The sequence below is a fragment of the Phaethon lepturus genome, unplaced genomic scaffold (assembly GCF_000687285.1).
Source record: "Phaethon lepturus isolate BGI_N335 unplaced genomic scaffold, ASM68728v1 scaffold37916, whole genome shotgun sequence".
NCBI classification, from domain to species: domain Eukaryota; kingdom Metazoa; phylum Chordata; class Aves; order Phaethontiformes; family Phaethontidae; genus Phaethon; species Phaethon lepturus.
Window position 1 is genome coordinate 724 of NW_010546234.1, and position 12,258 is coordinate 12,981.

The 12,258-nt window shown below is 54.7% G+C and overlaps 1 protein-coding gene across 1 annotated transcript; it reads left to right on the plus strand.

Moving 5' to 3' along the window:
- Window positions 1–53: 53 nt before the first annotated feature.
- Window positions 54–9,496, plus strand: LOC104622445 (small G protein signaling modulator 1-like; the record flags this gene model as incomplete). The annotated part of the gene is made up of 13 exons (XM_010289228.1): window positions 54–192; window positions 579–643; window positions 1,040–1,185; window positions 1,834–1,962; window positions 2,426–2,608; window positions 4,297–4,368; window positions 5,152–5,736; window positions 5,941–6,065; window positions 7,384–7,466; window positions 7,820–7,929; window positions 8,231–8,327; window positions 8,752–8,919; window positions 9,408–9,496. Coding segments are annotated over 13 exons (1,991 nt in total), but the record flags the coding sequence as incomplete, so codon positions are not given.
- Window positions 9,497–12,258: the final 2,762 nt, after the last annotated feature.

Consider the following 12,258-nt stretch of genomic DNA (forward strand, 5'->3'; position numbering starts at 1 on the left):
TCCAGGGGCAGTGCCAGACGGTAGCTGATGCTCCTCTCTCTGCCCTCTTACAGTGCCCCAGGACCTGATGGACACACCGGGTGCTGGCCTGCCTCCCATGTGGCAGCCCAGCACCCGCAAGTCCTCCTGCTCCTCCTGCTCTCAGAGCGGCTCCTCTGACGGTGGGCCATCCAACGGCTGCAGCCACGAAAGGTATGACGGCTCTGCTGCCGCTTGCTTTGAGAAATACAGGTAGAATAAAACAGGGGTTACGGGTGAAAGCCCAGCAGGATGGCTGAACTAGAGCAGTTATGGTGCAAGCGGTGGCTCGAGCCTCACACTCGGCTCGGTTGTCCAGGGGCCATTTGCAGGGGCCAGTGGGACGCGTCCAGGCTGAAGTGAGGCTTGTCCCCTCATCTGGGACGTCTCAGCTGCTCCGTGGCCATCTCCTGGCAGCAAGAATTGCTGCTCTCAAGATGAGCAGAGGTCCCGTGGTGCGCCTCTGAAGGCAAAGCTGGAACAGTCAGATCAAAGCAGGGGCTGAGGGAACGCATGGGAGCGTTTGCTGTCCTCACATCTGACAGTGTCTTTATTGGCAGAGCTCCGCTGAAGCTCCTGTGTGACAATATGAAGTACCAAATCCTCTCCCGGGCCTTCTACGGCTGTGAGTACTTGTCACGTGCATGGTGTCTTGAGAAGTGTGATGGGCAAGGGATGAGGTCCTGGGCTCCGGGCTAGGAGTGGTGCTGAGGCAGCAGGGTGGTGGCCAAGGGTACTGGCACCAGTTTGTTGCATGCAGGGCCCTATGTACATGTGCTCAGGGTTGGGAGCAAACATCTGAACTCTGATCCTCGGACTTCAGCCCAGCGAGCAGCACCGCTGGTGGTACAAGATGATGAGATACTGAGCTGTCCCAGTAGACTCCCTGCTTTGCTGCTTGGGCTGGATGTGGCTTCAGAGGGTCTCCTTTGTGGATCAGAGTCACCGGAGCGCTCTCCTGCACTTCATCCTCGTGGCTCCCCAAGTTCCCCAGCTGAATGTTTGCTTCTGCCTGATGCAGGGCTGGCCTACTGCAGACACCTCTCCACGGTGCGAACCCACCTATCTGCGCTGGTTAACCACAACATCGTGTCTCCTGACGTGCCCTGCAATGCCAGCTCGGGACTGACTGTGGACATATGGCAGCGGTACCTGCAGGACAGCACGGTAGGGCCAGCACTCTTGGGACGTGCCAGTTGTGGTGGGCTTGGGATGCCCGGGGCAGTGTCACTTAAGCAGCTCTAGCATGGTAAGGTAAAGCACATTGATTGAGAAGTTCCCTGAGAACAGAAGTCACGCGGCCTGCCCGGGGCTGCACAGAGCCTGCGGCTCCTAATCCTCGGCACGTGGAAGCCGGGGAACGAAGGCTGCGCTCTGTAACTTGCTGCTGTTGGGAGCCTGCCCGCAGCAGCATCTGTCACCCTGAGTACTGTGGTCGTGAGCGGGGGTCCCAGCGTGCTGTTACGGCGGGATAGCCGGACAGCTGTGACCAGTGCTGCAGTCCTGACACGCTGCCAGCGCTCAGAGGCACAGCAGTGACCTTGAGTGACTTCAGTGGGCCACTTTCTGGCTGTGGTGAGCCAGTGTTTCCCAAAATGCCCATCCGCAGGGGCCTCTGGCTGTACTTAAACCCAAGCGGAGATCGGAGGGAGCATCTGCAATGAATGGGCAGCGAGTCTGGGGGTGGTCAGCGTCTGGGCAGCACTCCGGGCGCCAAAAGAAGGAATAGCCAGGCTGGGGTTGCCCTTGCATCTGCCAGCTGATGGGCTCTGGTCCTGGCTGCATCCGTGCACTGACTCGGAGCTCTTCCCACAGAGTTATGAGGACCAGGAGCTGCTGCGGCTGATCTACTACGGCGGGATCCAGCACGAGATCAGGAAGGCTGTCTGGCCCTTCCTTTTGGGCCATTATCAGTTTGGGATGACGGAGGCAGAAAGGAAGGAGGTTGGTACGGGTGTGTGGCCAGCTCAGCAGCCCGGTGTATGGCATTGGTGTGCCCTGGATGTTTCACAGCTTGAAGTGTCCGTGTGCCAGAGTCCACCCCGTAAACCCACTGGGTGTTGTGCCCACTTTGTACTGCGGCTGTAGATGGGAGGTGGGAGAAAAGACTCAGGTAAGCAGGAATTGGTAGGACCAAGCTCGATGCAGCTGCTGGCCGCTGAGGTTCAGTGCTCTGCACGCTTCTGGGAGGCAGGAAGGAGGCAGATGGTCATTTTTCTGTCCTAATTTTTGCAAGGTTTTGTGGGTCAGGCTCTGGCTGTCACTGTGCCGGAGATGGGTGACTTTATGTCCCATCTAGCCATGGCTAACACAAGCGTGCGCTCAGCTTGTCTGTGCAGGGCTGCTTGGGGGGTGGAGGCGGCACTGGTTTCTGGGCTGTTCCAGACTCTGTCTCTAAACGCCGCAGGCTGACGACCAGATCCGCACCTGCTACGAGCACACCATGGCGGAGTGGCTGGGCTGCGAGGCCATCGTCCGGCAGCGGGAGAAGGAGTCGCACGCAGCAGCTCTGGCCAAGTGCTCGTCCGGGGCCAGTCTGGATTCCCACATTCAGAGGATGTTGCACAGGGACTCGACGATCAGCAACGAGGTGAGGGTGCGGGGGCTCGGGGAGGGCTGCGCCCACCCAGGCTCCGCGTCAGCCTGTGCTACAGCGAGGGATGGAGGCACGGTTCTCGCTCACCCTCCGTCCCTGACCTCTGCCTGCCTCTGCGCCTCGTTGCTCTCTAACCCGTGCCAGTTAGGATTGGAGCTTTCTTACCTGTTTTCTTTCGTCTGCTCTTCCAGAACGTTTAGCAGTAGGAGCGGGCACCTCCTGCAGTATCACCCCAGTTTCCATGCTGTCGGCTGCTGCACTGGCTGGTTTTGGTCTGTAGCCTGAGTGATGGAGGTCGAACAGATTTGCTTGGTTCTTGCAGCTGCAGCATCCGCAGCGGCGCTGAAACGCTCTGCGGCAAAAAAACCCGCGTGGGCCGGGGGCAGCAGGGAGAGAGCAAGGGGTCCTGGCGGAGGACAGCGGGTCTGCCAGGACCCCAGAACTCGTTTGTGGAGCCACGTGTCTGAATCCAGACACTCTCCCCAGTCCTGTGAAATGTTCCTTGCGGTATCTCTGGAGAACAAGAGATATTTGTTACCCGTTTTGCACTCCTGGTGCACATCAGGATTAGTTCCGCGGAAGTCAGTGTTGAAACAGGGGGAGGGAGGAAGGAAGACCATGTTTTTGGCACTGAGGGGCTGTGAAGCTTCCTTTTTGCTATCCATGTTTGCATGCCCTGGGAACATGTGCTGGGAGGGGAGCTGGCAGAGTTAATCCATGCAAAGTTTCACCCTTTTCCCGTCTTAACCTGAAATTTCCTGTTATAAAATGCTCCCATGGTAATGGAGGAAAACTGTCGCCCTTCCTCTCTCCATCAGAGCCCTGCCCAGCAAACACCCACAATACTAGGGTGGGGACAACTCCTGCTGCCGTTCTGAAAATGCTGTGTTTTCTTAAATCCCTATTGTTTGTGTGTGATGTCATTGCAATGCTCTGTACACCCCGACTTGCATGCAGCGTGAGCGGCCGCAGGCTCCTGCGCTGTGAGCCTGGCGCAGGGACGGCTCAGATAACGGGCGGACTTGCTCTTACGTGAAGGCTGGTTGTTCAGAGGGAATCCACGAGGCAGAGCACTGAGCTGGTAGCTGCAAAGCCCGATGCTTCCTTCTGTGCTTCAGCTGGAAGCCAGAAAAGGGTGCTGTTGACTTTTAGAGGGGCTGCCTCAACTGAGTCTGGCTTAAAACATCAGTATTTGTCCTTTTAAGAAAAGGAAAAAACATTAATATGCTCGGAGGGATTGTTTTATGGCCTGTGACTTCATCGTTTATGTAAACTAAGATGGGGCGAGTTGCGTTGCTGCCAAATTAGGACAGAGTTTTGTAGAAATGTGCACTCCAGGGAGACAGCGTGACCCCTCTGAAGGCCAGAAGAAAGCAGTTCATTTCAGACCCAAACATACAGTGTTTCAACAACTGCGTTGGCCTGGGACTTTGCTTTTTGTCATCTTCTCCAGCAGTAACTGTCAGTGAGGCAGGGTGCCGTGCTGCATGACAGATCTACATGGCAGAGTTGATGTGATGTGAATGCCTTTCATGGCCCAAATATGATAATTTATTGGATACATTTTCTGCTTGTTCTTTATGTGCAGATGTGCCCACCTCTGATAGCGTGCTTGAGCCTCCCCCCCGCTCCAGACACCATCCTCTTTGCCTTTTCACTGGCCTTTTTGTTCTCTCTTGCAGTCTTCGCAGAGCTGCAGCTCCGGCCGACAGAATCACGCCCGGCTGCAGAGCGACTCCAGCTCCAGCACGCAGGTGAGCGGCAGCGCTTTGTCCCCTCTTGCTCGTTCGGACAACGACCGCCCAACAGCGTACGGCTCTCTGCCCCGGCTTGGGCTGAGCGCCAGTCGGTGACCGTAACGGTTTCTGGCAGACAGAAGCAGTAGTCGGAGGAGGTGAGCGACTCTCAGACCTGCCTCTGGAGCCACCGAGGCCAGCGCCGCGCGCCGCTTGGCGGTGTTCGGTGTTCACCAGCCTGCTCTGCCCAGGCTTGAAGGACCCAACCGCCGTGTGGCCTTCACACTTGAGGGCCCTTGGCTGCTCCGTGTGCGAGTAACCATGTGTGTAACCAACCTGTTCAAATGATGTTCTGCCCAATATATTACCCTGAGTAAAGTCTAGTCCTTTGGAGCAGAGACTGTGGGCTCCAAGTTGTGCAAATGACCAAGCACTGACCTGCCAAATCTGGGCAGGGGAACCTAAAAGGCTGACTGTGCCCAGAAATTCCTTCAAGAGTCTGGTGCAAATGGGACAGAGCGCTCGATGCTCAGGCTGCAGTTGTCTCACTGTAGCAAAGATGTGGAGCCACAGCCAGGCGCAGCACTAGTAAGTTAAAATGCCCTCAAGTCCTCTGAGCTTTCTTCCATTGGTTGCTGGTGTGAGCCCTGCACATGTAGAGCAGACCTTCCTCCCTCCCCACCGTTGGGAACATGGGCATTACATCCCCAAGAGCTGCATTCAGCAGTGAAACTGAATTCCTGACAGTTTGCTGAACGCGGGGGGTTTGCTCGCTCTCACGCGGTGCTCTGTGCTGTGCAGGTGTTTGAGTCTGTTGATGAAGTGGAACAGACTGAAGCAGATGCTCAGCTGGAAGATGGCAAACAAAGCAAGATCCCCAACGGGACGGTTCCTAACGGCACGTGTTCCCCCGATTCTGGCCACCCCTCTTCCCAGAACTTCTCCATCGCATCGGGGTTCTCGGAGCGCAGCTTCAGCAACGAGGACAGCACCCTGGAAACCAACAAATCCTCGGCCAGCTCTCAGGGAAAGGCCGGTGGGTCCGACGTGCCAGCCCCACAGGACCCAGAAAGTGCCCGGCAGGAGGAGAAGCTGCAGGGCCAAGACAGCCTGGAAGGTGAATTTCCCACCGGTGGAAGCGTGGACTTTGTTCCCGTGGGTGAGCGCTCGGCAAGGGTCCTGCGTGATCGTGACGCTGTGGCCCTGACTGTGGTAGAGAGCTGGGCAGACAGCGAAGCTGAAAAGCAAAGCCTGGTGGAGAGCGAAGATAACCTCTCCGAGGAGCCGGAGATGGAGAGTTTGTACCCACAGCTGGATTCTCTGGCTGTAGCTGATCTGGCCAACAGTGAAGCATCTGCCATCTCCTCGACGGGTGTCACCTACTCTGTAAGTATGGCCTGTTCACCGAGTGGGTTTCTTCCTGGGTGCCTCACTATTTACTTGTGTTTGCCCGGTGCTGATCCCGCGGTTGTGTGTACGAGGGCTCTCCACCTTCCACCCAAACCCTGCCCTGTCGCTCCGTTGCATGTGCAACTTCCTTTTTTGTTTTTTTATTTGAAAACAAATCAACTTTGCTTTTGTTTTGGGCAGCCAGAGCTACTGGACATGTACACAGTGAACCTGCACCGCATTGAGAAGGACGTGCAGCGGTGTGACCGCAACTACTGGTACTTCACCCCTGCCAACCTGGAGAAACTGCGCAACATCATGTGCAGGTGGGAGCGGTGGGGTCAGGGTGGGACCTGCCAGCCCTCCCTGCGAGGAGAGCAGGCTCCTGACTCTGGTGGCTGGTTTCCCTGAATTCACCTTGAGGCTGGAGCCTCAAACTTTGTTCTGGTTACTGTGTTTTGCCTCATTGACTTCCTCCCCTGAATCCCCTCGTCATCCCAGAACTGGGGCCACAGCTCCAAGGGCCTCCCGGTTACCAGACCGAGGAGTCCAGCCGTCCTGCCTTGTGCTGCTCTGCCCCGTGACTGCCACGTGTCTGGGTCGTTGGCCAAAGCAGCGGGCTCCCCGGGGCTGCCCAGGCACGCTGCCTCGTGGTCTGAACCCAGTGCAGCCCACCTGCTCTCTGGAACATGCCTGGAAAATGTTTTAATGAGGATCCACCCGCAGAGCTGTAGTGCTAATGAGGAGGTGCCTGAAGCGGCCAAGCGGTTAGTGCCTACCCAGGAGACAGCAATACCTGGGTGCGTTTCTGATTCTCTTTGCTTAGTCCCTGTGACTAAGAGGTTGCTGTGTGACATTCACCGACTCAAACCAACTCCAGCTCAGCAGCTGCAGCTGCTTCAGGGGCAGCGAAGGCTAAAATATTATTACTCATCTTGCAAATATGAGGAGAAGCTGCTATTTCATTAGAGCTGTCACTTTATCTAACAGCCAGAGTTGGAGATCTCTGCTGAGATGAGACTGACAATGCAGCAGATTTTGGAAAACTAATGGGCACGATGGGAAAGATTGTTTCCTTGTGCCAGCAGTGGAGCTGAGTCCTTTTTGAATGCATTTTGACTTGCTACCAAATATGGGAAGATATCTCTGCAGGGCTGGTTGCTTCCTGAGACGCTGGGTCCGGGGAGGCGAAGCAGGCAATATCATGCAGAGAGCACCAAGAGGATGAACCGAGGGGGAAGGGAAAGGATAAATGGCCAAATTCTCTTGGTCTCTGCCCTTTGACCAAACACCCCACATTGCTGTGCTTTTTGATTTCACTTTTTCCCTGCACTGATTTCCATGCAATGGCCGTGGCACAGCCCTGGATGTGGCCATCGCGGGGTGTTGATCCAGGGCTGTGCCACGAGATCACCACGGGAACTTAATCATTTACAGGCTGGCTGTAGAGGAACGGAGTGCAGGCGTAACAGAATAAACAGGTCTGGTTTGCCCTGCCTGCTGCCGTGCGTTGGTGGCAGCACGCAGGAAACGCCGGCGTCCCAGGAACAGAGGCAGGGCATGGGCAAGCGAGGTGGCAGACTGTGGCACTCATGTGTGGCACGGGAAGGGCTCACAGGCCACCTTTCCTGCTCTCTCACACAGCTACATCTGGCAGCACATCGAGATCGGCTACGTGCAGGGGATGTGTGACCTGCTAGCCCCTCTCCTGGTCATCCTGGATGACGGTGAGTGGGTGGCTCCGCTCTGCTGGTGCCTTTGTGGGAGCGCGTGGGGGGATCTGCTGGGCTGGTGGCCCTTTGCAGTGGGAGAGTCCTGTGCTCGGAGGTGTGGAGCGGCTGGTGGCAGGATCCCTTTTGTTCTTGATGCTGTCTGGCTCCCAGGAACCCAACCTGGGCACAGCATGTACCTTTTGCTGGGGGATCTGTATTCCCGAGGCCGGTCCCTGCTGCACACCCCTGACCGTGTGTGTGGAGTGGGGAGGGATATCCCTCCTGCAAGGGGACGGTGCTGGGGATGCGGGTGCGGAGGCAGCAGTGTCCGTGCAGCCGAGCAGTCCCTGTCTCTCTTCCCTGCGCAGAGGCTCTGGCTTTCAGCTGTTTCACCGAGCTTATGAAGAGGATGAATCAGAACTTTCCCCACGGAGGAGCCATGGACACCCACTTTGCCAACATGAGATCTCTGATCCAGGTAGGGGGGTCCTGGCACAGGTCTGGCAGCTTCTCAAACCAGAGGGGGAAAAGCTGCTTTTGGGGTGGGGGTCTTGGAGGGCCTGAGAGGAGCTTTCCATGGTGGGAAGCGGGAGGGAAGGCAAGGGGCTGTGAAGAGGAGAGCCTGGGAGCGACATGTGCCAGCATTGCAAAGGAGGGAGCAACTGTGTGGAAGATGTGGTGGTGCGGTAGGAGAGCAGTGGGAATGGAGGAGGACAGGCAGAGGAGGGGCTGGTGCCTCTGGTGTGCGCTGATGAAGTTCCTTTTGCTTTTCTTGGCAGATTCTGGACTCTGAGCTCTTCGAGCTGATGCACCAGAATGGTGATTACACTCATTTCTACTTCTGCTACCGATGGTTTCTCCTGGACTTCAAGAGAGGTGTGTGCTGGGAGGGAGGCAGCTGAGACCAGCACATGGGGAGGGAAGGCAAGGTGTGCCGTGCTGCCGCGCTTCTCGCTACACTCTGCAACTTCGGTTGTCTGAACGTAACTTTGTACCGTGTGTTCCTGTGTTGCTTTTCCCTGGTAGACTTGTGGCTGACTTTTCTGTCTAGGTACAGAACCCGTTGCTCCAGCGCTGCTGGTGAGCCTCCACCGGGTTTATCCTGAAGCCTGTGCCACCTGCTGCAGGCCAGAATATTTGTCTCTACCAATGACTGACTTACTGCTTCCACTGGAACAGGTTCTGGTGGGAAGAAACCACCCAGCGTGTCTTCCCAGTGCTGCTGTGAACTCTGTGAGTGGAGATGACTGTAACCCCGTGGCTGGTGTAGTAACTGCTGGGCCTTTTCCTCTGTTAACAGAGCTGGTGTACGATGACGTCTTCGCCGTCTGGGAGACCATCTGGGCAGCTGCACATGTTTCCTCTGCCCACTATGTGCTCTTCATAGCCCTGGCTTTGGTGGAAATGTACCGGGACATAATCTTGGAGAACAACATGGATTTTACAGACATCATCAAGTTTTTCAACGGTATGGTTTGTGTTCTATTGGGCTGAATTTGTGGCAGCTGCTGAGAGGTAGGCAGCACATGCCTGTCTGACTGTAGACAGTCATATCTGGGCTATACCGATAAATGTTTAAAACAAACAGAGCGATGTGGTTGTGCGACGCTGATGCTTGGAACACGACGGTAAAGAGACCCCTTGCCCCTGAACAGTCAGGCTCTGAGGGGCCATGGTGGTGCCATCCTTGGCAACAGCCCCCCTTGCCGTGCTTGAAGGGAGCTGTGAGTTCCTGCTGGCTGTAATCATCCCGAGATGAGCTGGTTAATGATGGCTCTTCAGAGTCAGGTGTCTCTGCAAGGGATGGGGCCTGGGCACTTGGGCAGGAGTTCGCAACTTCAGCTCCCACTTGGAGCTCGGCTGAGGAGCAGAGAGCTGTGAGGCTGCGGGAGCTCCTTGAGACGCTGGGCTGCTCAGGTCTAGCCTCTTTGTGGGTCTCTTCTGTCTGTGTTCCAGAAATGGCTGAGCGGCACAACACCAAGCAGATCCTGAAGCTGGCTCGGGACCTTGTCTATAAAGTCCAGACTCTGATTGAGAACAAATGAAGGACGTAGGGAAGACGAGGCATCCAGACAAAGAGCTGGGACTCCCCTTCAATGCTTCCTCCCCTTCTCCTTTGTCTCCAAGTGCCACACCTGTGGAAGTACGGTAGTTGGACACGTGCTGCTGTCTAAACTGGAAGTACCCTTAGCTCTCCAAGTGCTGTGTTCAGTGTTAGGTCCAAGGGCCCCGGCTCAGATCTTTGCAGCCTTCTCAGTGACTTAACCAAAGATCTGTACAATTGCATTTTATCGCTAAGGACTTGCTTTGGAAGCAGGACCCAGGCAGTCCCTTCCTTGCCTTGCTGCAGCAGAGGGGCAGCACGTGTGGTTACCGCCACAACTGCCAAGGCAGTTGCCAGCATCCCAGGTCAGAGCTCGGGGTCTGGGAGAGCAGAGCTGCCAGCCCTCCTCGGGGCCGACTCGGGCTCCACAGCCTTTGTTGCAAGGAAATAAAGCTGCTTCCTTGGACGGCCGTTACCGTGTGGCACGGGGAAGCCAGCCAGCCCCGCACGCCTGGGCAAGACAGGGACGCTGCCGGTACTCAGTTTCTTACTTACATTGTGAGGTTCTGCCAGAGGGACTTTGATCACAGAAATTCTTCTTCTTTTGATCTTGTCTCTTGATGCATAGCATCCCCTTTTAATATTTTTTTAAGGCACTCTTCTCTCCCTGGGATTTTTATGTTGTTTGCTACTACAATATCTGAGCACACAAGAGGTTCAGCTCTGGATGGATTTTCAGAAAAGCTCCAAATTCAGCATTGGGTTTTTCTTTCAAAATCCATCCTCTGTAACGCTCTCTGAACACTGGAAAATCTGGTCCTAACCTCCTCTGGGAACTCTAGACTCGAGGTTTTCGTACCTGCCTTACTCTAGCTGCTTGTGTTAGGAGTCTGGTCTCCCTGTCGTTCCTCTGCAACCCCTGTTTGGGCAGAGCTCCTCAGAAGGCAAGTCTGAGCTCCCGGCTTTGGTGACTGTCCTGGCCTCCCCTCTGGAAGTGCCTGTCTCTTCCTCTCTTAAATGAAAGAGCAGCTGCTCAAAGCTAGACAGTGCAAACAATCCCCTTGGTGCCTGCGGGTTTTCTGCGTGCTTCTGGGGCTGGCTGCAAAGCCCCCTAAGTCCACTGAAAGTCTCCAGTTAGGTCTTGGTGGGCTTCTTTCACATGCCTGTGAAGAGGAAGACAGCCCAAGGTCCCTGAGTGGTCTTTGCTTTTGGAAGATGCGCTTCTGTGGCCACTTCTCCTGCGGTGGCTCCCCAGCGCTGCAGCCCCTGGAGCGCACGGCATGAAGTGCCTCTCCAGCACTACCAGCGTGAGCGCTGAGCTGCTGTGTCACGCCAGGGCTGTGCTACGGAGGGTTTGGATTCATTTTTCAACTCAGGTAAAAACAATAAAGGAAAAGGAGAGGTGTGGGTTGTTGGTAGGTCTAGTTCAGCCGGGGAGGGCTTTGCCACGGCCACAGAAGGCTGCCCTGACCGCGTGCTTTCAGCAGCAGGGAAGACGCGGGGTTGTAGCTCTATAAGGGTACTTTCTCTCAAGTTTTGCTGCAAAAATGTGTGTTCCCCCTCCATGCGATGTGTGATGTGTGTGTGCTCTCCTCCTCCCCTCTGCAAGATAAGGCCCTGCTCTTCTCTTGCTGTTGGAGTGCTGCTCACCAGAAGGGAAAAGGGGCCCTTCCCTTCTTCTGTGGAACATCTGTTTGTGCTGGCTGTGTTTTGTATTTACTTGTGGCATGTGTCAGATGTTGCTTGCAGAAAAAAGACAGATGTAAATCTGCGGAAGAGAAAACTGCTGCTTCGGAAAAGTTCTGCAGAGCGTGGTGAAGCGATGTGCAGTTTCTGAGCAGATCAGCTAGTCTTTCTGCAGTACCGGGACACAGCGGCTGCAGCTAGAAAATCCAGGGAATGGTGGTATGTACTGAACCCTTTGGGGGAGAGGACTGCAGCAGGGGCTGAGAGCAAAGGGGAGCCTTTCGTTTCTCGTAATCCCAACAAGCAAATGTGTACCAACAATTGAGGAAATCCTCTGAAGCAATTTTCTGCATTTGATCTCCAGAGTGCTTGGTCTGTAGTAGCCCAGGAAACAAAGGCATTTGAGCTTCAAATCTGCCAGCTCGCGTGTGAATCTTTCATCTTTCCACACAGCAGAGCAAAAAGCTCGTGCCCTCCCTGCCAGGCTGTTCCTGTTCCCTCTAGGTCCTAGGACAGGTAATAGTCTGCCTGCGTCACCTTCTCCAAAGGGGAGGTGCTCTGTCCTCCTCTTTCTGAGGGACAAGAACCAATAGGTCACTTAAACACAGTCTTACCAAGCAACATTGCTGACACTTTATCTTTCAAGCTTCTGTTTTTCTTTTCTTGGTTTTTGAACAAAAACAGCCAAGAAATTCTGCACAATATTTGCTGTCTGTATTAACTGAGAGTGTCTTTGGGCCGCTCAATAGCAGTGTTTTTTGAATAACTTCTGGGGGGAAAAAAGTATTTATTTATTGATTGTACATTTCTGTGTGTCCTTGTATACTGAAGTATGTGAGTGCGCATTGTTATGCAAATGGAGATACATCTTTTCAATGTTCTTTACGATATCTTGTAAATGTTTACCAGAAAATTGTGTCTATATAATATATATATAGGATAGAGAGAAAATATGTCAATTAAGTGGGTTATTTTTTGAGGGGGGGAAGAAGAAATCTTTTGCTTCTAAGAACCGTGTGGTTTCTATAGCACCTATTCCATGATGTGCCAATCTGTCACTGTCCCTGTACTGTGAGA